The following is a 25,490-nucleotide window of genomic DNA, read 5'->3' on the forward strand; positions in this document are numbered from 1 at the left end:
CAAACATTTTTTTTTCACGTATGGCTGCCAACAGGCCAGGAGCAAAATATCCTGTTCCTGTAATACAGGCTTAATGGGGTATTATTTACCTCCATGCCATGAAAAGCTTCAGCTACAGATGTTCACACCTTAAGCCTCTATCAAAGGGACAGTCCATTTTTTTCTCCAGATCTGTTGGCATTTTTATTCACAGAGGCTGGGGGTCCTTGCTTGTAGGTCCTTCACCCTAATAGAGTTTTGCACAGGCTCCGAGTAGGTGTTCTACACAACCGAACAATTTCTGAAAAGGTGGTAGACTGGATTCCTCTCTGCAGTGTAGCTTGAGTTCGTTTTTTTTTTAACGCTTAAGAATTCACCCTACTTATTTCCTCATGCTCCATCTTAGCCCACTGGGGTTGCCAGCCTCCAGGTATTTTGCTAATTTCTGTTGACTGTAAACTTCGGGGAGGCGTTTGCCTTTTGTTGTTGGTCCTTGCCCCGAAGCGGCTCCTTCATGGTTAGCCTCCAGGTAGTGCATGGAGATCTCCTGGAATTACAACTAGTCTGCAGGCCACAGAGATCAGTTCACCAGATGAAAATGGCTACTTTGGGGGGTGGACTCTATGGATTTATGCCATGCCTTTCCCTCCGCAAACCCCACTTTCTCCAGGTTTTTCCAGCTTTCACCCCCCAGATCTCCAGGAATTTCCCAACTTGGAGCTGGCAACCAGCAGAAGCGAGTAGCAACTCCTTTACCAGCGTGAAATGTAGGTAAATCTCCACTTGGCTACCCTCGGTCTTGGCCACAGAAGAAACTCCCTCCCAGCCCACCAGCGTGCGGCTGCTTCGACTTTTTCCTAGCGCTCAGGCGCCGGCAGCACAACGCGCAGCTATGAGGCACCTCTCCAGGCTTCCGGCTCGGCGCCAGTCGCAGCCGAAGCCGAGGTAGTGACGTCACACCGGCTTCGTTGCCCATGGAAACTTCCTTTGGGTTCCACGTTGCCCGGAGACTCAGCCTGGCAGAAGAAGACGGAAGTGACGCAAAGGTCGGCGAGCAGAGGGCGCAGTATCCGGCGAAGGGGTCTGAGCCCGAGTGGTGGTAGGCAGCTGAGGGGCGAGGGAGGCTGAGAGGGGCCGGAAGGGAAAAGTAGCCAGAGAGTTCCTCGTAAGGCTGGCAAAGGCATACTAGGGTGCTGCTGAAGGAAGATTTATTTGCTTTTTATCCGGCTTTGGTAGCGAAGGGAATTGAAGAAAGCCTGACGCGAAGCGTGGGGATTCGGGGGCGTGTGCGTTTAGTATCGGTTATGGAGCGATTCATGTAGGACGTGCTTGTTGGTCTAGTGGCAGGAGCGGATGTATCAAGTTTTCTGCGTTCCGTTCCCCAGAGAAGCCTATGCCCTGAGAGAAGGTGGGCATATCTTGAGTAAATACAACGGAAGGAAGCTTACGGTTGATTGGTAGAGTATCAGCATTGCCTGTCGGCGGTCACAACTTCAGTTCTTGACGTAACCAGTTAAAATTAGCAACAGAACTGGGGAAGTCTCCTTGCGGAGTGATCAGCCAGAACAGAAAGCACAGGGATAGATGGGCCAATAGGTTAGTTTTGTATGATGCTGGTTAATATCTTCAGCAAAGTTTTTCTGTCATGCTTCTAAAGGTTCAGGATGGCTTTTCAAAAGTAGCATTATATAACCGTCAGTTAGGGAAGGGAGCAACAACTTTGTCCTGAGCATTATAATACTTTCTGTTGGGAATTCAGTTTTTTCAAGGTGAACAGTAAACATGCATTAGGCATGAAGATGGATGGAAATAGTTGATAACTAATATTTAGACTTTTCGATCCTGGTTATTGTGGTGTGAAAAACTGCTATAATTGTGAATACAGGGGAATTTTGTTCAAAAATTCATCTGGTAAACAACAGCTGAGGACTTCACTTGCTTCACAGAACGCTAGTATGGAAACAGTGAATGATTCCTGGATGAGGCTGAAAATACTTAAGATTCATAGGCACAAGTATTTATCTTTAGTCTCTCATGACTAGGTGTCTGAGACTTTACTAGCCTTGTTTAAAGTTTTTATATTAACTGCAGCTTTAGTTGTTTTAACAATGTCTAAAGTTTTTTGGTTCACCTCAGTGGTTTTAACATGCTTTTAATAGTTTATGTTGTTAGTTGCATTGATGGCCCTTATGAAGGCAGAAATACAGGACAAAAATTTTATTAAATCAATATGCAATATTTTCTTGTCTCAACCTTCTAGTTATATTTGCAGTTTGAGATGGAGTCTGAAGATGCCATTCCTCCTGAAAAACTAGTTGAGGATTTGAAACTCTCAGAAGAGCAAAGCTACTCTTTGCAAAGTGAGTGCGATAATGTGCACACTCCCAGAATCGGTGAAGGAGATAGTCCATCAGCTGACTTGGAAGCCAGGGAAGATGATGATCTCTTTCATGACTGTAATGACTCCTTTGAATCAAAAGTAACAGGAGAGAATCATAACTGTGAAGTAGATTCTTCAGAGAATCAAACAGAGCTAGATGAAAAATACCTGTTAGAACTGCAGAAAGATATGTCAGAGGAAGAAAAACAGGTATGCTTCAATAAAAAACCTGACTGGTCTTCAGTCTATCTCAGGAATGTGTTTCCAGTTGAATGTTGAAATGTAGCTGAAGACTTCTGATGTCAAGTCTGTTAAAAATTCTTGCAGTCCAATCCTATTTGTTTTAAGTAATCATGCATGGCATTGCAACTGTGCAGGTCAATCTTCTGCATGTTTACTTAGAAGAAAGTCCCATCGGATTCAGTATGGTTTACTGCTGAGTAAGTGCATAGGCCTGCAACCTGGAGGTTTTTTGGGAACATGTTGACAAGCTACATATTGTGCAGGAAATCTGGTTTTGGATATTTTAAGATTTTAAAAAATGAAATGCCATTGTAGGTGGTTACCAGATTGATCAGAAAAATGGTAGAAAAGGGGTAATCCCTTCCACTATGGCTTTTCTGCAGTGAGTCTCCTCTCTGCAGTAGCTGCTGCTGCTTTTCCCAATGGGGAAAATATCATCTGTGCAGCTGATAGTAGTTTTCATGTGCGTGTAGACTTCATTGGAAAACAGTGCATGATGTGGAAGGGTGCCTAACTGCATTTTTGATCTGATTAGCTTCCCACCACTGTTTCATTAAAAAAAAAGAAAGAAAATATAAGGCAACCCAGTCACACTTGTGGCCCCCAGTGTAACACTGTGGTCACCATGGCTGCTACTGCTGTGCTTCCTAGTGCCCATTTCTCAGTATTGTGAATTTCCCACTTGTTGATATACCATGGATCTGGTAGGTTTAGGAATCTAAGGACAAGTCTGCTTTTGCTTTGTGAGATTGTAAGCAGTGCCACAATTTGTTCATTTCTTCATCTATGTTATATATTTAGTATCCACTATTTTTCTGCTTACCACTCTTTTGTCTGTTTTTAACTTGTGATCATTCTGTTCTGCTTGTCATTCTCTATTTTCCTTAAGCAGAAATGGATGCCTGCCAGGCCGTTGTGTGCAGACTGCTTGGTTTTCTTGGATTCCTGAGTCTAATACACTCTCTTAGACTGTTTGAGATGATTTCAGTGCAGTTTTGGCATATGATCACTTTTAGTTCAAAACAATATTTAAAGAAGTCAAAAGCTAATGATGAAATCACGTGTTGCAGTAGTTGACTGACAAGCATTTCCAGTGCAGACAGTCTTGCTCTCACGAGATTGTGTTTAGTGGCAAAACAAATGCTAGCTTAACTGCCTAAAAGAATCATAACCATGTCTACCTTCAAGTTCTTGGTCATTATCAGAAAGAGTGGTATAAAGAATACCCTTCCAAATTGTAAATGAATACTGAACATGTGTTGACCTTTTTGTTTGTCACAAGCACCAATATTTGCATTAAGAAGCTTTAAAATGCTATGTATGATAAGCGATGAATTCTAAAGTTGAAATAACTGTTCATAAAGGAATGTTAAAATGTCGCCCAAGCTCAGCTGCTTCAGAGTCCCTGTCTCCAGGCCAGATCAGTCTGCTGTGTGTAGACAGTGCAGTTTTTCTCTTTATATTCATTTGGGAGGAAGACAGATGCAGCAGTGACTTGGCAAAATTTACTTATAAGCACATTTTGTGAGTGTTGCACTTGAACAAAATATAATTCTGTTCCAAGGTGACCAAAAGTCTATTTAGTAAAGTAAAACCCTTTGTCCTGTACATTTATAGATACTTTACAAAATTATCTTTCTGCTAATCATTGAGAAGCTACACAAAACATTGAAGAGTCACCACTGGGCATCTTTACTGTATCTTGTTTTAATTTCCCTGAGAATCCTGTTCTTAAATTTCTCCTTTAAAGGGTAGTCAAAGCAAAGCAACAGGCCTGCCGTTGGCTGAGCTCTTATGATGTCACGGAGCCTGAGGGTTGGGGCAGAGGATGAGGAAACAGAGGCCTTGGCTGTCATGGATGTGAGGGTAACATTTGAGGGAGTGGAAGAGGGGCTGGAACCTGAGGAAGTAGAGAAGGCAGTAGAGTGAGGGGAACATTTTCCCCTTAGGGGAGTGGTAAACAAGAAGCCAGGGGATGCTTGAAAAATGTAAAATGCATCTTCTCTCATCAAAAAGAGCTAGTTGATGAAAATTAAAATTGTGATACCTTCTCGTGTATCTTAAATCAGAACTTTGTTTAGATCCTTCCTGGGAAATGAATAGTCTTTGGTGGTCTTGGGATTTGAAGGGAAGGCCTACCTTCCCTTCTCTGGGATCTCCTCTCTGTAACAGCCCGTGATCAAGCCACTGTAACACAGTCTCAGTGTCCCATCTGTAAAGGGGCCTACTTCACAGGAACAATCAAGACAAACATTGTAAAAGATTTGGTTCTTAAGCCTATGGCTGAATACCACTGAAAGAATATTAAGATAAATGGACTTAGTGTTCAGAACCATAAATTTAAAATCAATTTATTTGCAGTTGATGTGACAATTTATCTCACGAAGCCCAAAAAAATTTCTTTAAGAGTTAATTAAGATATTAATTGATTATAGTAAATTGTCTGCATGTAACATACATTTTGAAAAAACTGAAGCGTTTACATACATTTTTCTCTTGGAGGAGGATTCCATATTTTGAAAAATTAGGATTAATAGTGGAGCATTAAAACCATCAACTTTCATTCTTTGGAAGAATTAATGCCATTAATATGTCGGTGCTCCCAAGATTGATTTTTCTGTTTAATAATATTGCAGTGTATGTCCCAGACAAGATCTTAATAAAATGTCAAGAACTTTATACAGGAACATAATAAATTGATTAAAATGAAATCAGCTCAGATGGTTTGGAAGCAGGGAGGATGTTGAATTCCATACTGCAGAAACTATTATTGCTGGAAAACTATTTTGGATTACGGTGTAGTTTAGATCACAAGATGATAGATCTCTTGTTAATTGTTGAAAGTGCCTTTATATACACAGGGATGGTTAAGGAATGCACAGGAGATAATATCATGAATGATTTAAACTCAGTTCGAAATAAGATTAGAAACAAACTGCCTTGGATATTTCCCTATTGGCATCTGCAGTGTGGGAATAGGGCATAGTTGCAAAGCAGAATTATAGTCAAATAAATGTGTGGGAACAAGCTGGTTTAGTTTGTTATAACGATTTAATAAAAGATAACATGACTGTGTCCCTTACGAGAGTATGAGGTTAGCTAAGAATACTATTAATATGTTTAATTACTTATAGATTAAAACATTGCTCCTTCTCAGAAATTAACAATAAAACTATCTGCAGAGCAGGAAAAAGAAATTATTTGGTGAATAAATACAATTAGATGTTTTAAAAAAGCTTTTTGATAGCTATTGCTGTACTCTAGATTATGGCTTATTCTAATTGTTCATTGGTGCTTTACCAAATTATAGCTATTGTTTTTGCTACTTCAGACAAATGCTGTATGACATTGCCATATTCTGTGTCTTGCAGAAGAGAAGAGATGAGAGCACGAAGCTAAAAGAAGAAGGAAACGAGCAGTTTAAGAGAAGAGGTAGGAAAACTTCTAATTATAACAACCTGTTGCCAAGTCTTTTTTGTATCCCTTTCATTAGCTTTTTTCTTGAGGCTGGGGCTGTTTAGTACAGCATTCATTAAAGTGCTTGTGGAAGTTTTATCTGGTCTAAGGTTTGACCAAAGTTTTGGAATATATCCCCTGAGTTATTTCATTTGAGACCTATGATCATTTATTACTTTCTTCCATTATTTATTTTAGAATATTTATATATTGCCTATCCAGAGAACCTGCTCATGGTGGTTTACAAAGTAAAGCATGGTAGAATCATATAACAGCATAAAAATTAATAAAATATTTAAAATATTAAAAACGTAGCCAGAGTATAAAAGAGCAGAAAACATTTAGCAACCTCAAATGATTCTCATAAAACAGTTGTCAGCCTAGAAGCAGATTGTAAAAACAACTTGAAAAGATCAACCCCTTAATTCAAAACCTTTCTTTTAGCCTAGGCTTTTGCCTGTTGCCTGGAAAAAAGAGTAGGTTAGGTACCAGGCCCTCCTCAAAGGAAGGTCATTCCAAAGGTGAGTAGTCATTATTGAAAAAGTCTTGTCTCTGGGTCACCACTGAACTCACCTTTGCAGGTGGGGGCACAGAGCAAGGCTTGTGACGATGATCTTAACTGATAGACATTATGGAACTGAAGGCAATATACATAGGATTTTCCCAGATAGGTGCTGACCTAGTGTTCAATAACAGCAACAGATTGCTGCATCATGTGCCTTCCAACTGCATTCTAGGTGGCTCTGTAAGGAAATTCTCAGAGGAAAATTTAGAGCTATAATATTACATTTCCATGAAGTGAAAACTGCACTCAACGCAATTGGGAGAAACAAATCACCAGTAGTAGGTGGAATATCAATAGAGCTATTTCTAGCTAAAGAAACTGAGTCCATCAAAATCTTAACAAGAATGTGTCAGCAAATACAGTAAACAAAACAATAGCCCACAGACTGGAACCTCTGGATCTATGTTCCAATTCCAAAAAAAGGAGACATCAAAGATTGCAGCAACTATCGGACCATCACATTAATTTCTCATGCAAGCTTAAAATTTTACAATAAATAGAGTAAGAAATACAGGATTCAGAAAAGGAAGAGGCACTAAAGATCATGTTGCAAATTTTTGATGATTACTGGAACATACTGGAGAATTTCAGAAGAAAATCAGTTTGTGTTTTATAGATTGCAGTGAAGCTTTGAACTGTGGATCAGGAAAAGCTGTGGATGGTTTTAAAAGAAATGAGTGTGCCACAGCATCTGATTGTTTTGATGTGCAACTTGTATTCAGGACAAGAGTCTACTATTAGGACAGAATATAGGGAAACAGAATGGTTTCCGTCTGGCAAAGTTAAAGATTTATCTCCCTATATATTCAGTCTTATATGCAGAATATATCATAAGGAAAGATGGATTAGATTTAGATGAAGGTGGAAATTTGTGGAAGGAACATACAAATTTGAGATATACAGATGACACCACATGGCCGACAGAAAATAGTAAAGGCTTGAAACAATGAAAGTTAAGGGGGAAGTGGCAAAGCAGGATTACAGCTGAACATCAAGAAGACAAAAGTACTGAAAAATTACAAAATTTTAAGGTGGTCAGTGAAGAAATTGAAATTGTCAGAGTTCCTATTCTTTGGCTCAATCATCAACCAGAAGGGAAATTGCAAACAAGAAATCAGGAGACTGTGGCTTGGAAGGGAAGCCATGAAGGAACTAGAAAAGGCCCTTAAGTGTAATGAAGACCAAAATATTTCATACTATGATATTTGCCATTGCTATGTATGGGTGTGAAAGTTAGACAATGAAGAAAGCTGACAGGAAGAAAATTTGAAGTGGGGTGTAGGAGTAGAGTGTTATGGACTGCCCAAAAGACAAAGAAGTGGGTTTTAGATCAAATCAAGCTTGAATTCTCCCTAGAAGTTTAAATGATAAAACTGAGGCTATTGTATTTTGATCACATCACGGGAAGTCAAGATTCACTGGAAAAGACAATGTTTGGAAAAGTTGAAGGCAGTAGGAAAAGAGGAGGACCCAACATGAAATGGCTTGACTTAATAAAGGAAGCCGTGGCTTTCAGTTTGCAAGTCCTGCTGCTAATGATAGGACATTTGGGAGGGCATTAATTCATAGGGTCACCATAAGTCAGAAGCGACTTGACAGCACATAAACACATACAGAATTTTTGATTATCGCTGATGACTGCTGCAAAAATGGGAACGTTTTCTGTGGTGCCAGGTAATCATTATTTCTTATCCTAAGAAATCATAATATTTTTATTTATATGCCACCCCACTGCTGTTGCAGGTGTGTGTGTTAAAATTATAGCTGACTGAAACATTTTTGAAGAAGTCTGAATGATTTTGGAAACAAGCCTCAGGAAACCAGATGGTTTTTCAGCAGTTCTGAGAGCTGCTGACAGTTCTGACGCAGGTTTCACTGAATGGGAAGGGGACAAACTTCCAGCAGCTGTAAGCCCTCTAGCAAATAGACAGGGCTGTTGCAGGGAGATGGATCTGTAGGTTTTAGGAACAGATGGGTTTGGACCCAGTATTGTAGCTCTGTATGCTGTACTGTCTTACAAAGCTGAGCATCAGATCTTCAGCTAGTACAGTTTCCAGTTTTTAAGGGGGAGCAAATACAGACTTTTCACACTTGCAGGATGTCCATATTACTTGTCCTGGTTGTCCTCCTCTTGTATTTGAGGACAGCAAGTCAGCTTTTCCCTTTTTCTGCTCTGCCAACTGTGTGGCAGTGTCTCTTGCAACCCTACTTTGCTGCTGTCTCATTGTAACATTCTTTCCTACAAGTGAGAAAGGCAATTCTAAGGCTCCGCAAATTCACTCTCTTGAACTTTTAATGAGGGTGGGAGGCAGCATAGTTCAATGGTGCTCCTGTCAGCCTGAACAGCAGTCAGGTATTACTTCTCCCTGACTCAAAACCAGAAGCAACTGTTTGAAAGGATAGGCAAGCTTTGCTTCTTACTTGGCATCAACTGCTGCTCATTTTGAGTACATAGGCAGTAACAGATGGAAAATCTCCATAAGGGTAGAGGCACAAGAAAGTTTCCTTTACCTTGTTCACTCTGCCGTGGTTTGGCTTGAAAAATAAATGCAGAGTGATTTATCTGAAGTGCTATAGCTGCATAGTTGAAAGATGCTTCTAAATACCAGCACCTGGCTGCAAAAACACACAGGAAGGAATTACATGCACTGTCATCAGTGTGTGAGTATTCTGGAGAAAGCCCTGTGACAAATACATATGGAGCCATAGATGTCCTGTGAATATTCTTATGTTTGTTGAAAAGTTTTGATGACAAGAAGGTAAGCAAGTGGGAACTTCAAGTGGTTTGGATAATCTGGTCAGATTCAAATTTTACATGCGTTTTACACGAATTTGACATGGGTTTAAAGCACCTTATATTCTAGTTGGAAATATATTAATTAGCTTTCATTAACTCATAGGAACAAACAGTAACTAGCAAAGGTTCTTGGTTAACCAACTCTTGAGCAAGCAATGCACACATACTGTGTTACATGAAGCTACGTTATACCTATCAAATTCATTGCATACTTTGACTGGCAGTGGCTTTCCAGAGTTTCGGGCAGAGGTCTTTCACATCACCCACTATGAAATCCTTTAAGGAGAAGTACTGGGGCTTGGCACCTGGGACCGTCTGCATGCATCTTTGAGCCATGGCCCCCCTCCCCTTTGAAATCCTCTTTAAATTCAAACTAGGTTCAAAAATTGAGAAGCATTTTTTTCTGTACAGTCTTAAGCCTATAAGTAGGGACTTCTGAGGTCTGTGGTTTTTCAGGAAATATTCCAGTTTCTTAACCAGGATAATCTCTCTTAACTGTGTCTCCACTTTGATTATACTGACAATAAGGTCTTTGTATGATAGAAACAACTACTTCAGCATTCTGTAAGCCTTCTCTGACTAACTAGCATTAGTATTTAAATCTGAGTTAGGCTGTCCTTACCAGGCGGCCACACAGGCCATTAATTTAAAATGAAGCAAAGGAATCCAAAACCCACACTGCAGTTTTTTCTCTTACCAGCTAGTAATTGGCATCATGTACATTTCCTTTGCAAATTGTAAAGGCCTAAGTAAAAACTCAGAAATATTCTAGGGAAAAGTTGGGGTGGGGGCAAAATTTCTGCCCATTTTCAACAAAATTTTTTTTGGCAATTTGGGAGAGCACAGGGGTAAAAAACCTCCTGTGAAATGTCCTTTATGTTGCAATGAATTACATGTTTTTAAGACAAGTCTTTTTCACTGAGAATGTTTAGAATGAGGATTTTTATGTAAATTTCATAGCATTTGATAATTTCTGTATATGCTGTAGATGTATACTATATTTTCAAGAATATATTGTTTAAATATGACTCATTTACAAGAAGTATGCTATAAGGTGTATGATAATTCACTGTCAAAGAACTCATTATTTTTAATTAAATATTCAAATATGTTGCTAGATCTACTGTGACTGAAATTATTTCCATTCATATAACATCCTTTTGCATAGTACAAACTTTGTCTCTTCTGTTTGCAATTTCTCCTTTTTCCTTCCTCCCAAATGGCAAAAAGTAAGAGACGCAAGAGCCAAGGTAGCATAGGGTGCATCAGTTTGTAGATCTTTGTAATAACTGGGTTGTGTAAAGCTAAGACATTTATACTTCTAAGTTTAATAAATATGTCAAGTAGTACAATTATATATGCTAACTAAATGATAAATACATCATATTTAAGCAGGAAACATAGTATTAAGATAGGTGTGTGTGTAAGTGTGTATGTGTATATATATATATATATATATATATATATATATATATATATAATATTACATATTTAATTCCTCAACAATGCCCCCAAAGAAATTTTATATTTCTAGTGCTGACATACTAACCTTTTTTAAGAAAATGAAATGCAAAGCTTTTCAACAAATGCAGGTATTTACACTGTAGTGTAATACAGAGCCAGTTTGGTGTAGTGGTTAAGAGCACAGGACTCTAATCTGGAGAATTGGGTTTGATTCCCCACTTCTCTGCTTGAAGCCAGCTAGGTGACCTTGGGTCAGTCGCAGCTCTCTCAGAGCTCTCTCAGCCCCACTCACCTCACAGGGTGATTGTTTTGAGGATAATAATAATGCACTTTGTGTTATTAAGTTGTCCTGAAGGGTGGTATATAAATCAAATTTTATTGTTATTATTAATGTCATTAGTGGTAAATTTAGAAGTAACAGCTCCCATTTTTGCTTGCTCCTGCATTTCTACCTTTTTTTGGTTCTACTGCTACACTTTTTTCGAGAACAGTTCAAATGTAGAGGGAGAAATTGATGCTAAGGATACTTTTATAGTATGAATTCTCGTGCATGATTTGAGTATTTTTTCATCACAACTCTTCATTTAACTTTCAGAATATGAAGAAGCTGAAGACTCTTACTCTAAAGCCCTGGAAGTCTGTCCAGCCTGCTGCAGCACAGATAGATCTGTTTTGTATTCAAACAGAGCTGCAGCCAGAATGAAACAGGTAAAACTCATTCCCAGGATTATAAAGTGGCAAGAATTGCTGTTATGATGTCACATTTATTCTGACCGACCTCTCCTCCAGTGCAGGTGTATTTTACAATGCAAGACACTGGTTCCATTTTATTCTCTGGGGATTGTTTTGCTTGGTAGGGTAGAAGTACTTGTAGGAAGATACAGGACAAATGTTGAATTGAGAAAGCAAAGCCCACTCTTTTGGGTAAATAAAAGCAAGCATGTCACCAGTATGGTATTAACAACAATCAAGAGGGCAATGAAGTATCAACATTGTCTTGTCTTTTGTCAGCAAGGTTAGTGTTAATAAGTATTAACTAAGTAAAAGCTTCTGGATTATTTGGTATTTTGCATTCCTTGTGGCTCTGATGAAAGACCACCAGAACATATTGCCTCTTGCACAAATCTCACTGAAACATTTTCCCTAGCAATTCATTACAAGGTAGAGGTACAGACGGCACCTGTTTCCCTGGAGTCTAGTACTCTGGCTCTTATGATGTAAATCTCACTTTCAGGTTTGATCAGATTTCATATCCTTAAATCTTTATAAATGCCAGGTGGTAAACATTAAATGTCATCTCTTCTTTTGAAGGACAAAAAAGAAGTTGCCATAGGTGACTGCAGCAAAGGTACTGTTTTCCTGTTTTTTGTATTCTTCATATTATGTTGGTCTTGGTAGGAATATATTCTGTTTCACTGTATCTGCTTCTGGTCATGGTGGGTAACACAGATAAATGAAAGAGGATCTGGTGAGGTTGGTGTCAATAGGCATTTGCACTGCTAAGTTGTCCCACCTCCTCCCTATTGTGCATGTTCAGAATGTTTGCTCCAGAGTGCTTTGGTGGTCAAGACTAACTCTTTACGTAGCAGGTGAGGCCACCACAGAGCTCACCTGAATGTAGGTGCTTGGTATACTGTTAACTTCGTCTAGCAGTCTCATCCAAGAGTAAGAACATTGAGTGCAGAATACATTGAAATGAACTGGCTTAGTCTGTTCAAACAGAATGAGGGAAGAATTTGGAGGTTGGCTGGGTAGGATAGGGAAGTGGTATGTCTGAGAATGAAGAGTTCTTCCTATTTCTGAACATGATTGGAAACAATTGTTCATCTACGGTCTTCCTGTGCAGTCCCACATGGGACTGCGCACGCGCAGGCCTGCCGATACCGGAGATTTTAATAGCTAAAAACCACCAGGGGGCGCTCCCGCCTCCCAACGCGCATGCGCGGCCGCTTTCCCGCCGAAACGGCTCCTAGGAGGCGGAGCGCCCCTCACATACCCTCAGTTTCTCTTTCGCCGCCAATCGTTGAGGTTTACAGCTTTCTTCGTTCGCGATGTCTGAGAAGGCCTTGTTTAAGCATTGCGAGACCTGCAATTGTAAGATGACAAGGTCGGATGGTCATTCCGTTTGCTTGTATTGTCTTGGAGAAACACACAACACTCAGGCGTGCAAGCATTGCCGCGCGTTTACCTCCAAGGCCAGGGTGGAACGGGCGGATCGTTTGCATGCTTTCCTCTGGCAGCGTGCGATGTCGGTCGAGGACCCTCCACCGAAGTCTTCGTCTGCTCCGTCTGCGTCCTCTCGTCCTCCTGTGGCGTCGGGTTCCAAGACTCCTCGTTCACAACCGTCTCCGAGTCGTTCGCAGTCGAGGCCCGAGAGGATCCCTTCGGGTCGGAGTTTCGACCTCCTTCGATCTCATCGGCTGTCCAGGCTTCACCTGCCCATGGAGCCCGTAGAAGTTCGACCCCGTCGGTTCCGAGGTCGACTCCTCCGACGCATACAACCTCTACGGTTCCGACGACTTCGGATCCCTCTGTAAAGTCGAAGACCGTTCCTGAAAAGAAGAAGAAGAAGCATAAGCATTCCAGTAAGCATGATAAGGCAGTGTTGGAAGGCTTACTCACCTCTCCCCCATCGGTTCCGATCGACTCCACTCCTGTCCAAGTGGAGCAGCAGGCAGAAGCGGGTGATCGTCCGCAGTCCAAGACTCCTCTGGACCAGGAGGCTCAGGAGGACGACGTCATTCTCCTCGAGAAGCCTCTTACACCTTCGGGTCGGACCCGATCGGCCTCCTACGAATCGGGCTCGGTTCGTTCGGTTCGGAGTCGACAGAGTCGGTCTACCCGTCGCTCTAGCTGTCGGAGCCCGCCGCGGTCCTACCGGAGCCGATCCAGGGAGAGTCGACGTCGAGATGAACCTGCTCCTCGTTACTTTAGTAGGGAGAGTTCATACTACTCTGACCGGCATTATAGAGGTGCTTCATTGTCTCCCTCGTTTCGAGTCGGTTCCGATGTTGGGTATGACTCATCCCGTCTCCCGTCGGATCGGGTTTCTCCATGGCCCCGTGCCCGCTACAGTGTTTCTCCTTTGTCGGAGTCACCTGAAAGAGAAATTGGGCCATCTGATGAGGCTTCGCCCACTGATGATTTTCGGGCCTATAATGAGTTGCTCCAAAGAATGGCGAAAGCCTTGGACCTTGAAGTGACTTCCACTGAATCTAAATTTACTGATAAGATATTGCAACATATCTATTCGGGATCTACTCCCTCGATTGCCTTTCCCCTTATAGAGGGGTTTGCTGATCTTTGGAAGAAGCTGCAGTCTCAACCTGCGTCTGCTACGGCTACTAACCGGAAGGTGGAGAGCTTGTACAGAACCAAAGATGATGCTCATCCGTTCCTGGCTGTTCACCCTCCTCCATCCTCACTTGTCACTGAGGAGATGCAAGCTCGGCCTCGCCAGGGCTCTCTGTCGGCTCCAACTGACAAGGATAGTAGGAAGATCGATGCCTTGGGCAGGAAGTTGTATACTTCAGCTACGTTTGGCATCAAAGTGGTGAATTATGCCGCGATGATGGTGGCCTACCAACTGTTCTTATGGAAGAAGGTGGCGTCTTTCCTTCCTAAGATTCCTGAAGACCAGCGCACCTTGCTTCGGGTCATTCAGGAGGAGGCTGTCCGCCTGTCCAGACACCAGATCAATGTTGGGCGGAGTATGGCTGACACCGCATCTAGATCGCTCCTCTCCTCGGTGGTACTGCGCAGGTATGCCTGGCTTCGCACGACCGCCCTACCAGTGGAGACGAGGAACAGGGTTGAGGACCTGCCGTTCGAGGGCACCACCCTGTTCTCGGAGAAAACTGACGAGTTCCTCTCTAAGAAGAGGACCGACGTCTGACAGCCCGCTCGTATGGGGTTCTACACCAGCCGTCGCAGCAGTCTTCTCGCCCATACTATCGTTCCTTCCAGCGTGGCAGACAACACCGCTATCAGCCCTATCAAGGGTATGCTTACCAGCCGCGCAGGAGCTACCAGAGCCCACAATCTGCCTTTCCCAGACGGAGGCAGGGCCAACGTCCCAAACCTGGTTCCCAACAGCATCAGGCCAAGGACCAGGACCAATTGCATAAGCAATTCTGACAATCACAGGGACCTGACCCCACATTTGGGGACAGGCTTAATGATTTCTTGGATGCATGGTGTTCAATCTGTTCCGATGTTTGGGTTTTGTCTATTATCCAGTTTGGTTATAAAGTTGAATTTCTTGGTTTACCTTACCTACGTCTCCCTGTGTTTTCTTCTGACCCCCCTCGTTCAGAGATCCTGGGGGAGCTCTCCGCCCTATTGCAGAAAGGGGCTATAGAGGAGGTTCCGGTTGCTTCAGCTGGTTTGGGATTCTATTCCAACCTGTTTCTAGTGGAGAAGAAAGATGGTGGGCTTCGGCCTATCCTGGATCTCAGGGGATTGAATAAATTTATACGAATTCGTAAATTCAAAATGGTTACGTTACAAATGGTTTTAACTTTGTTACCCCGACAGTCTTGGTTTGCAGTCCTGGATCTGAAGGATGCGTACTTTCATATTTCAATTTTCCCTGAGCACAGAAAGTTTTTACGTTTTGTCTATGGTCAACGTGTTTTTCAATACAATGTTTTGCCCTTTGGGTTGGCCACTGCACCTAGAGTGTTCACTAAGTGTGTGGCAGTGGTGGTGGCTCATTTACGCCTCCAGGGCTGCCAAATCTTTCCTTATCTGGATGACTGGCTCTTGGTTGGTGATTCTGCTGAATCTGTATCTAATCAGGTGTCTCTCACTTTAAATTTATGTTTACGCCTGGGTCTTTTTGTTAATCAGAAGAAATCCAAGTTGACCCCTGTGCGCTCCATCCAATTCATTGGAGTAATTTTGGATGGTGTTAGAGATGCAGGCTTCTTACCTGCAGAGCGTGCTTCAAAAATCAAGAGGCTTATTTCGACCCTTCAGAGGTGTCGTTTCCAATCTGTTCGCTTTATCCAGACCCTTTTGGGTTGCATGGCTTCTACTACAGCAGTGGTTCCGCTGGCCAGGTTATTTATGCGACCCTTCCAATTGTGGTTCAATTCAGTGTTCTCACCGGCCCGTGATTCTCAAAATAGGAGGCTTTCCGTCCCTAGGGGGGTGGTGTCCTCCCTGGAGTGGTGGCTGGATGATGCTAATTTATTTAAAGGGGTGGAGTTTGGTTTTCGACAAACTCATCTGTCAGTTACTTCGGACGCTTCCCTTTTCGGTTGGGGGGCTCACTGTGCTGGCTTTTATGACCATGGATTATGGTCTGAGTCTGAACGTGAGGAACATATTAATATTCTTGAGTTATGGGCGATTTTATATGCATTGATCTCCTTTTCAGATGTCGTGCGGAACAAGTCCGTTCAAGTCCTGACAGACAACACGACGGCAATGTTTTTACATCAACAAGCAAGGTGGCACGGCGTCTGTGGCTCTCTGCACAGAGGCGATGAGACTCTGGAAGTGGGCCATAGATCATGCTGTGTGGCTGCATGCAGTTCACATCCCGGGGGTACAGAATACCATGGCGGACCACCTGAGCAGACTCCACAGGGAAAACTACGAGTGGTCCCTCCAGGACAAGTATCTCGCCCCTATCTTCTCGGAGTGGGGGACTCCAGAGTTGGACCTCTTTGCGACAGTGGAAAATCGCAAGGTCCTAGCTTATTGTTCCAGAGGAGGAGTAGGCCCAGAATCAAGTGGAGACGCGTTTCAATTAAGTTGGTCAGGTCCCCTGTGTTATGCCTTTCCTCCGTTCCCGCTTCTGGCACGGGTCCTCAGCAAGGTCCAGAGGGACAGGGCGTCCGTCATCCTGGTGACCCCGTATTGGCCGAGGCAACCTTGGTTTCACTCCCTTCTGAGTCTTCAGACTCAATCAATCCGTCTCCCGGTGGTTTCCGATCTCCTGACCTGCGGGGGGGGTTCTTCACCACGACATCGGGAGACTCAAACTCACAGCGTGGTTGATCAGGCCGGGGGTGCCTTCTCCGAGGCTGTGACTAATGTTCTCTTAAATGCTAGACGTTTGTCTACCAGGCAGTCTTATGCCCTTAAGTGGGACAAATTTTCTGTGTGGTGTAGTCGCAGGAGTTTGGATCCTTTTGAGTCCACCCTTTCTGATATTTTGGAATTTTTGTGGGAGGTGAAACAGGAGGGTTTGGCCAACTCCTCAGTCAAGGTTTATCTAGCAGCCATCTCTGCTTTTCACCCTCCGGTGGATAGAAAATCTGTTTTTCCCCACTATTCTGCTAAATTATTTTTACGGGGGTTGAATAATTTGTTTCCCCCTGTGCGGGCTTTGGTCCCTCAGTGGTCATTGCCCCTGGTTCTGACTTGTTTGATGTCTAAGCCTTTTGAACCCTTGGCTTCTTGTCCACTCCGTTTTTTGTCTCTGAAAGTGGCCTTTTTGGTTGCGGCTACTTCAGCCAGGAGGGTTGGGGAGCTAGCGGCGTTATCCTGCGAGCCCCCTTATTTGAAATTCCACCCTGAGAAGGTCGTTCTTCGTACAAAGGTCGAATTTTTGCCTAAAGTGGTATCCCGTTTTCATTTGTCTCAGGAATTGGTTCTGCCGGTTTTCTTCCCAACTCCAGCTTCTGAGGCAGAGACGGCCCTTCATTCTTTGGATGTTCGAAGGGCCATCCTATTTTATTTGGATAGGGTGAAACCGTTTAGGATTGACTCTAATTTATTTGTTTGCTTTGCTGGACAGAATAAGGGTAAACGGGCCTCGTCTCAGACTATCTCTAGGTGGGTGGTCCAGGCTATACTGACTTGTTATTCTGCTGCTAACTTACCTTGTCCTTTGGAAGTGCAGGCCCACTCCACCAGGTCCCAGGCGTCGTCAGTGGCTCTCTTCAGGGGTGTTCCACTCCAAGACATATGCAGAGCGGCGACGTGGGCCTCGGCGGATACTTTTGTGAAGCATTATGCGCTTAACATCCTAGATAGAAAGGAGACAGCGGTGGGCACAGCTGTTCTGCACTCCATCTTTGAGTGATGCCTTGGCGTCACCTCCACCCAGGTATTTAGCTTTGGAATCTTCCCATGTGGGACTGCACAGGAAGACCGTAGATGAAAAACAGGTTTTACTTACCATAACTGTTGTTCATCTAGGTCTTCTGTGCAGGCACACATGCCCTCCCTCCTTCCCCGCTAACTCTCTTGGTACTTACCTTGCAGGGGGCGGCGAAAGAGGAACTGAGGGTATGTGAGGGGCGCTCCGCCTCCTAGGAGCCGTTTCGGCGGGGAAAGCGGCCGCGCATGCGCGTTGGGAGGCGGGAGCGCCCCCCTGGTGGTTTTTAGCTATTAAAATCTCCGGTATCGGCAGGCCTGCGCGTGCGCAGTCCCATGTGTGCCTGCACGGAAGACCTAGATGAACAACAGTTATGGTAAGTAAAACCTGTTTTTCCAAGTGGGAGCAGAGTGGAATTATTTTGGCTAGCAGTAAAAGTTTCCTAACTGCAAAAATAGTGGGGATTTGGAAGAAGTTTCCCAAAAAATGCACTGTTGTTATGGATTAGGGTCTCTTCCTTTTATTTTTGAAAGCAATATATAATAATCTGTTATGAGAGAGAAACAGTTTCCTGAAAGCTCCCATAGACTCTCCCCTTTTCCTGCTTCCTTCTCACCCACTAGATAACCTACCTTTATTTGCCCCCCTGCTTTCTGCTTTCCCTCTCCCTTGGCAGTCTTTCCTTGGGCAAAGTCTTGCCTAGTTGCAGGGTGTCAGTGGCTGGGACAGGCCCAGTTCTGGGGTAGTGAGTCTTCAGTGGTCACCACAGGGCCTGTTCCCACCAAGTCCTTCACTATCAGGAGACATGATAGGGAAGGTGGAGAGGATCTTTACCGGGCTGTTTTGGCTTCCAAGTACTTCCTCCAGAAACCAAGTCTTAAAGGGCTGAACAATATTGTTGCCTAGCAACATGTAAAAGGGCCAGGGGGTTCTTTTTTTTAAAGCTACAGCATTGTTTCTATTATTTGGAGAATTTTAATACCCTGGTGTGTGTGTTTTTAGATTTCAGATATTTCTGCAAACCTGGGACTTTCACTAGGTTTGTAGAGAAATCCTCCCATCCATAGCCCCATTTTGTGATTAATCATATCCTTTGTAGCGTGGTTCAAATTAGATATAATAATATATCCTCAATATGTTTGAATTATTGAGCAATCCCCAAATATGTCCTTATAGTCCAATGAATTCCTTTGACTATTATACTCTATTTCTGTAGAATTTTTAATATCAGTTTCCTATTCCATCACAGGGCAAATTAATATGTCAAGATGTCAGCGATGAAAAGTTCCAATTTATGTTAAAAATGTTAATCAGCATTTCAGTTGGTGGCTCAGTAATTTTAAAAAAGAATACATTATCTAGTGAGTGTGCACATACAATAAATGATCTTGATTGCTACTATCCAGAGTATCTGTTCTGTATTTGTCTTGGAGTGTGTTTATTCAAAGAAAACGAGTGTCCATAGGATTGTAGTCATAGACCTCTACATAGCAAAAATGTTAAATTATATATTACATTTTCAGTTTGAGGATTTGTAGCTATATGTAGACTGCATGCTTGGAAAGTGGTTTATTGGGATTCCTGGTAGAAAACTATATAGTCATTTCAGCTCAAGTATCAGTTTATCATTGGCTTTCTAGATAAGGCCGGTTTCTTTGCTAGGGCTGTAGCAGAATGATCAGCCCTTACATTACAAAGCTTGAAACGTCCCAGAGCTGATGCACAATTTAAAAATAGCTTTGGACAAAGGAATCTTGATGTGGTTACTTAAAACTGCATACAAGAACGAACCCTTGCTTTCAGCTGCTATGTGAATGAATGATCACCCTGTGCTGATTGATACAGGTGAGCTATGGTGGTATGGACTAGTTTGCGAGAGCTTTGAATCTTGAGGAGATAGATGACCCTGCTTTGCACTGTTCGCTGAGTTGAAAGGGCTTTGATGGTTTCTTCCCTTAAAAGGGCCATGTTGGCAGCAAGGGGGGTTTCTGATGATTAAGGCCAATGAAAAGGATGTTACAGCAACAACCTCTGGGACCCAACTGCTTTTGCACTCTAAGATGGTTCTTTGAGTTGCAAAGGGAACCCGAGAGGTTTGGCCCAATATCAGCCACAGACAAATAGGTCCTCCCCTACGAGCTAATGAACCGATCTGTCTGATGGCGCCTGAATTTTAATGTGTTAATATGTTAATAAGGTTTTTATTGTATTTTAACAGTATATTTGTTGGAAGCCGCCCTGAGCCCGCTTGTGGGAAAGGCGGGGCATAAGATGAATGAATGAATGAATGAATGAATGAATGAATGAATGAATGAATGAATGAATGAATGAATGGTTCATCTCAGCAAACATTTAAAGTCAGAAGCACTTGAAATTCCCAGAATTACTTGCAGACAAGGAACAGTGCTGGCTTTTTGAGCAGATTTCTTTGTTTTCCTATTGTGTATAGAATCAGATTTGCTGCAGAGTTAGTGCAAGCATTCTGTGTATCTTGGGAGCTTTTCAAGGAGACGCTTACTTGAGGAGCTGTTAGAAATGTTCTTGGTAAATTCAGTTACACCTTAGTGTCTCATGGTTGCTTTTCTTCTGTTTTTTTAGCCCTTGAATTAAATCCAGACTACATCAAGGCTCTACTAAGGAGAGCAGAATTATATGAAAAAACAGAAAAATTAGATGAAGCCTTAGAGGATTACAAAAATGTGTTGGAAAAGGATCCCTCAGTACATCAAGCAAGAGAAGCTTGTCTGGTAAGCCTGTCTAATGATGGTCCTTCTTCCACTATGTAAAAGGGCTTTACGTCATGATGACACAATATGAAAATGGTGGACAAATGTCTCTTAAAACTTTCTAACCATGACTTTAATGTTGTTGCACAGTATTATGCTGAAAGTCGTTGTTTCTGCCCTCTTGAAAGAGAGACAGGGGTGTGCGGGTATAATTCAGTATGCAGCTGGGGAAAGAAATCAGAACACTGCTGCTTTCGAGAATGTTCTGTGGCTTTTCAAGGGCTGTTCACTGGAGAGCCTTCCAACAAACTTCAGGCTTTTAAAAATATATATTCTAGAGAACTACATTCAGGCTTTAATTTTTTTTAATTTGGCCTTTTCTAGTTGGTTTTTAAATTTTTTTTCTACAGAACTACATTAATTGTTATCAAAAAGAATATACAGATATGTAAAGGTTTTCCAGAGCATCTGTTAGGTTCATTACAAAATGTGTGTGGCTGGGATTCATGCGGAGATTTGATATTTGATGTGTAAAGCTCTGTAGATGTTTTGTTCGCATACCTTGATCTTCTGTTTTAGCCACAGGACCTTGTCAAATTGTGTCCCTTAAATACTGTGAAACAGCCAAAGCATCACAAAAATCAGGATACTTTTAATAATTCGAGTAATCTTTCCCTCTACTTTGTAAGTAGTTTAATGTTTACCATTTCTTTACAACTTGTAATGATCAAGAACATCCTGCAAGTCGTGTGGATCCAATCCATTCTTTTCCCATTTATTGGCCTCCCATTTCAGGTAATGGCCAGGTCCATTGAAGGTATTGCGTGCACTCAGCGGAGTACTAGTGGTGATCATGTCCTCTGGAGGTCCTTTTTTGTCACAAGGGGTACCTCAAACTGTACATAATGTATCATGAGTAAATACTTACAGCAGCATTATCTTCATAAAATTGATCCTCTTTTTGCTTTCCTAGCGCTTGCCCAGACAAATAGAAGAACGAAATGAGAAACTTAAAAAAGAGATGTTGGGTAAGTAGTTCTGGTATCCAGCGCACTTGTGTAATGTTGATCTAAAACGTAATGCAATTCTCATAGAATTTTCTTTTCAAGCAGAGATGACTTCCTATGCTATTCAAATAGCAGATTTCATTGGGATTTTTTCTTTCTTTACAGAAGGGTTTCCCAATGTCCTTTTCTAGAATGTAACGGGGATTTCCTTCACTCAGAGCATCTCAGCTCTACAAACTTTAAAGCTTACTTTTAAGCTGTTGGGGTGCCTTCCTGTGGGCATACAGCAGCAGTCACTGGGGGAGCCGAGGAGGAGAAGATAGCTGTGAATTTCCTGCACTGTGCAGGGGGGGTTGAACTAGATGACCCTTAGTATCCCCTCCAGCTATATGTTTCTGTATAAATCGTACTATCTTCATTTCCTTTAATTCAGATGTAAGGGTTGCTCACAAATGGATAACAATTGGACATGTTCACTCTGGTCTAAAGATGCATGGAGCAGAGGTAGTGGATGGGGATCTCCTTCCTTTCTGGAAGACAGATTATCAGTGGGAAGGGAGTGACTGCACTGGGGTTGCCTTGGCCCCCTAAGGCAAGGAATGGGAGCTGCTCCATTAGTTCACCTACAGGAATGCAGCTTGATGAGGTATAGGCAGAAATTTTAGTGAAGAGAATTATTTGAGCCAGTTGACAGCTTGTGAAGGTAGTTTGTGTGTGGAGACATGTTTTTGTGGATGATTCACCCTTTGTTGGAACCAGTGTATATGCATGTTCATAGACAAGATACCTGGGATGTAATATTATTTAAAGTATTTGAATATTCTTGTTTTGTCTGCTTTTAAAAAGCAAGCCAGCCTAGTTAGTAATGCGATGAAATTTAAGATCTGCATCTGCAAGTTCCATCTTGCAGAGTGAAGATGTATAAGAAGAAAAATGAAGGCATGGTGGTTTCAAGAGTTTTTGCTAACATCAGTTTAGTCCCGTTTCTTACTGTTTTCTTCTAAGTACTAAGTAAGAGATATTTGAAGAAAATAGAAGCACATACCAGTGATGCTTCTCATTCCAAAACCTCTAGAGTGTGTGTATTTATTTATTTCAAACTTGTGTGAAAGGCAAGGCAAGCTCTGAGAAATTAGTGTGTGCACCCCTCTGGATTGCATTTAGTGATAACCCAGGATGCAAAATCAAACAAAAACAGTTAACTCCACTTTTCCCCCAATACTGATAGCTTAGTATTAGCCTCAGTGAATACTCTCTCTTGCTACTTCTGGTGTTGAACAACATTGGTAACCGATGAAGAAATTCTCTATCTATGATTTTCTATGTCACCTGACTTAAGTGGCTATGCAGTTCTGTTAAGGCACCTTCATGGGGTCAGGATCTTTCTTTTTAATGAGATGCTATCTCAACATCAACATAACGTGGGATGTTAGATTCTGCAGTCTGCTGACGTATAAGTTCATTCAAAAGATCTATTAGAGACGCTGATAGAACCACAGGTTCAGACATTTGGTGTGTATTCAGGAGCTGATGATATGTGGTGTAAGGCTGAGGGCAAGCAGAAACCTATCCCATTTAATTGTAGAGACTTGCTTTTACTTCAGTGTCTGGATCACAATAGTTAAAAGCAAATGTATGAACATTTTGACCCCACAGAACATCAAATCTCCTTCCAGGTTTAGTGAATTGTACTTCTGAGCCGTATATAATTGTTCCTGAAGAAAAGCATTTACTGCAAACAAGTATTATTTCGACTGGGATTGTATAAAGAAGTCATTGAGTCCACACTGGCAAGGAGTGGGAAAGCTGTTAGTTGTAGTATCCTAACAATATAATGATTCAGAGTCAAGTCTTCTGGCTTTTTTATTGAACAGGTGAAACTACAGAGCCATAGTGGTTCCTCCAAGCCAATTCTTAAGTATCTGGTCCCAGGATAGTGCTGGTTTCAGTGTATACAAACTTTGCTTGCTTTAAATGGAGTAGGGTACACGTATCATCTTCTCTCTTAGCCAAACCTTGTTTTGTTTATTGTCTAGGGTAGACTAGGTGAGCTGTATGTTTTCATCCTGTTCTTTTGTTCTGCAACATTGCTCATTTTACAGTTTTTGAATAAAGACTGTTTTAGAGGACAATGCCAGTTATTTTTAATATTGCGGGGGGGGGGGTGGCTTTTAGGGTTATTAATAGCTTGAGAGTAAGTCAGCTACAAATAAAACATTCTAATATGTGAATCAGCTATTGCAAGTAAAACACAATTGTGTTCACTGTGTGAAGAAGCAATTTTGTGTGTGTGTGTGTGTGTGTATTGGCACAGATTAATGCTTCAGAACATACCACACTGGTATTAATCAATAATTTGTGAAACTGTAGCAAACAGGATTTTAAGCATGTGGCACCTTTTCCTTAGGAACTTACTTCTCTAACCACTTACTGTTGTTCAATGCCAACTGTGAGAGAGTTGCAGACAATAGAAAATATAATTCCCCTGTCTGTGTACCCTCTTGAATGATGAAAACAGTTTAGGACCACTTTCAGTAGAACTCATTCTACACTGAACCTGGGCAGCAAGGAACAAATTCTTCCCTATCTCTGTGATTTTGTACATATTGTACATAAGATGCTTATCTTATTTATTTGCAGGAAAACTGAAAGACCTTGGGAACTTTGTTCTCCGCCCATTTGGCTTGTCAACAGATAACTTCCAGGTGAAGCAGGATTCATCTACTGGCTCATACTCCATCAACTTTGTTCAAAACAATAACCGATAACATAAGCCCAAACTTTAAGCATTGTGTTGAAAGGCATGTTTCCAGTGAATTCAAAATGGATTGAGTAAACACTTAATTCCTAACATCTTTATTCAAATATAAAGATTTGAACGCATTGCTATGCATTTTTTTCTTCTGTGGGGTACTTTAGTTGGCATGGGCAACAGTGGGAAATAGTCTGATTTGTGGGGATCTGGCCATACGCACTTTATTTAGGCACTCCATTTCTCCCAATGAGGAAATAGGAGAATTTAGTTTTGCTTAATGGAAGAATCCTAGCGAACCCATACCTGTAAACAAAGTTCAACCCATTTCTTGTTTTGTGAAGTTTGCAGATCTTACTCACAACTGGTGAGAGAGAGCTGATGTTTTTATCTTCAAGTAGAATAAAACATTGATGGTACTCCTGCTGTACTGTTGCCATTTTTAAATTCAGAACCTTGTTAGCAAATAAGTATTAACTTTATCATAATGCTTTTTGTTGCTTAGTTGCCACAAATCACACTGCCTAGCTGAGGGTGGCAGGTCAAATACAACTGGCTGATTGAAACAATGTGCTTCACTGTTGTTTGCAACTAAGCTGACTGACATGCTGCTGTTAGAAAAACTGGTCAAAGCATTTTGAATGTGCTTGTTGCTATGACCCTGTTGTCGAATGTGGTTTTTATCAAGTTACAGAACAGTGCTGAAAATGGCTGTTATTTTAAATCCTAGTATGCAGACTTATACTGGAAAGTATCATGTGTTGTACGAGATGCTGCAGTGTTCTGATGTAATTCAGGCAAAGCCATACTATATACCATGTTCAAATCCCTACTCTGCCATCCCACTCAGTGAGATGCTGGTAAAACCATTATTTGGTCCTTGGAGCAAGGGTGGGATGAAAATGAGTGATGTCCTTGATTTCAGTTGTTTTGGCTTAAGGTCTCTTAATATATACATAAAAGTTTGTATTATTCTCTTTAAGGTAAACAGCTAATCTTCTTTTTCTGTGATCGCTAGTACAAGAATAAATCAGCAAATGTCGAAGGAATGATCCTGCCATGTGATT

The 25,490-nt window shown here is 41.9% G+C and overlaps 1 protein-coding gene across 3 annotated transcripts; it reads left to right on the plus strand.

Moving 5' to 3' along the window:
• The first annotated feature begins 1,009 nt into the window (after nucleotides 1-1,009).
• On the plus strand, nucleotides 1,010-25,472 carry TTC1 (tetratricopeptide repeat domain 1). Of its 3 annotated transcripts, none has more exons than XM_054975555.1 (8): nucleotides 1,010-1,078; nucleotides 2,240-2,569; nucleotides 5,974-6,034; nucleotides 11,480-11,592; nucleotides 12,196-12,232; nucleotides 20,537-20,685; nucleotides 21,638-21,692; nucleotides 24,312-25,472. In XM_054975555.1, the coding sequence occupies exons 2-8, from the start codon at nucleotides 2,258-2,260 to the stop codon at nucleotides 24,437-24,439; spliced, it is 855 nt and encodes a 284-aa protein (XP_054831530.1). In that variant the 5' UTR covers nucleotides 1,010-1,078; nucleotides 2,240-2,257; the 3' UTR covers nucleotides 24,440-25,472. The 3 variants fall into 3 exon arrangements, with proteins under 3 accessions (XP_054831530.1, XP_054831528.1, XP_054831531.1); XM_054975553.1 differs by lacking the exon at nucleotides 1,010-1,078 and adding an exon at nucleotides 1,087-1,387; XM_054975556.1 differs by lacking the exon at nucleotides 1,010-1,078 and adding an exon at nucleotides 1,409-1,575.
• The last annotated feature ends 18 nt before the right edge of the window (nucleotides 25,473-25,490 follow it).

Source organism: Eublepharis macularius, chromosome 4 (genome assembly GCF_028583425.1).
Source record: "Eublepharis macularius isolate TG4126 chromosome 4, MPM_Emac_v1.0, whole genome shotgun sequence".
In the NCBI taxonomy this organism is placed as follows: Eukaryota; Metazoa; Chordata; class Lepidosauria; order Squamata; family Eublepharidae; genus Eublepharis; species Eublepharis macularius.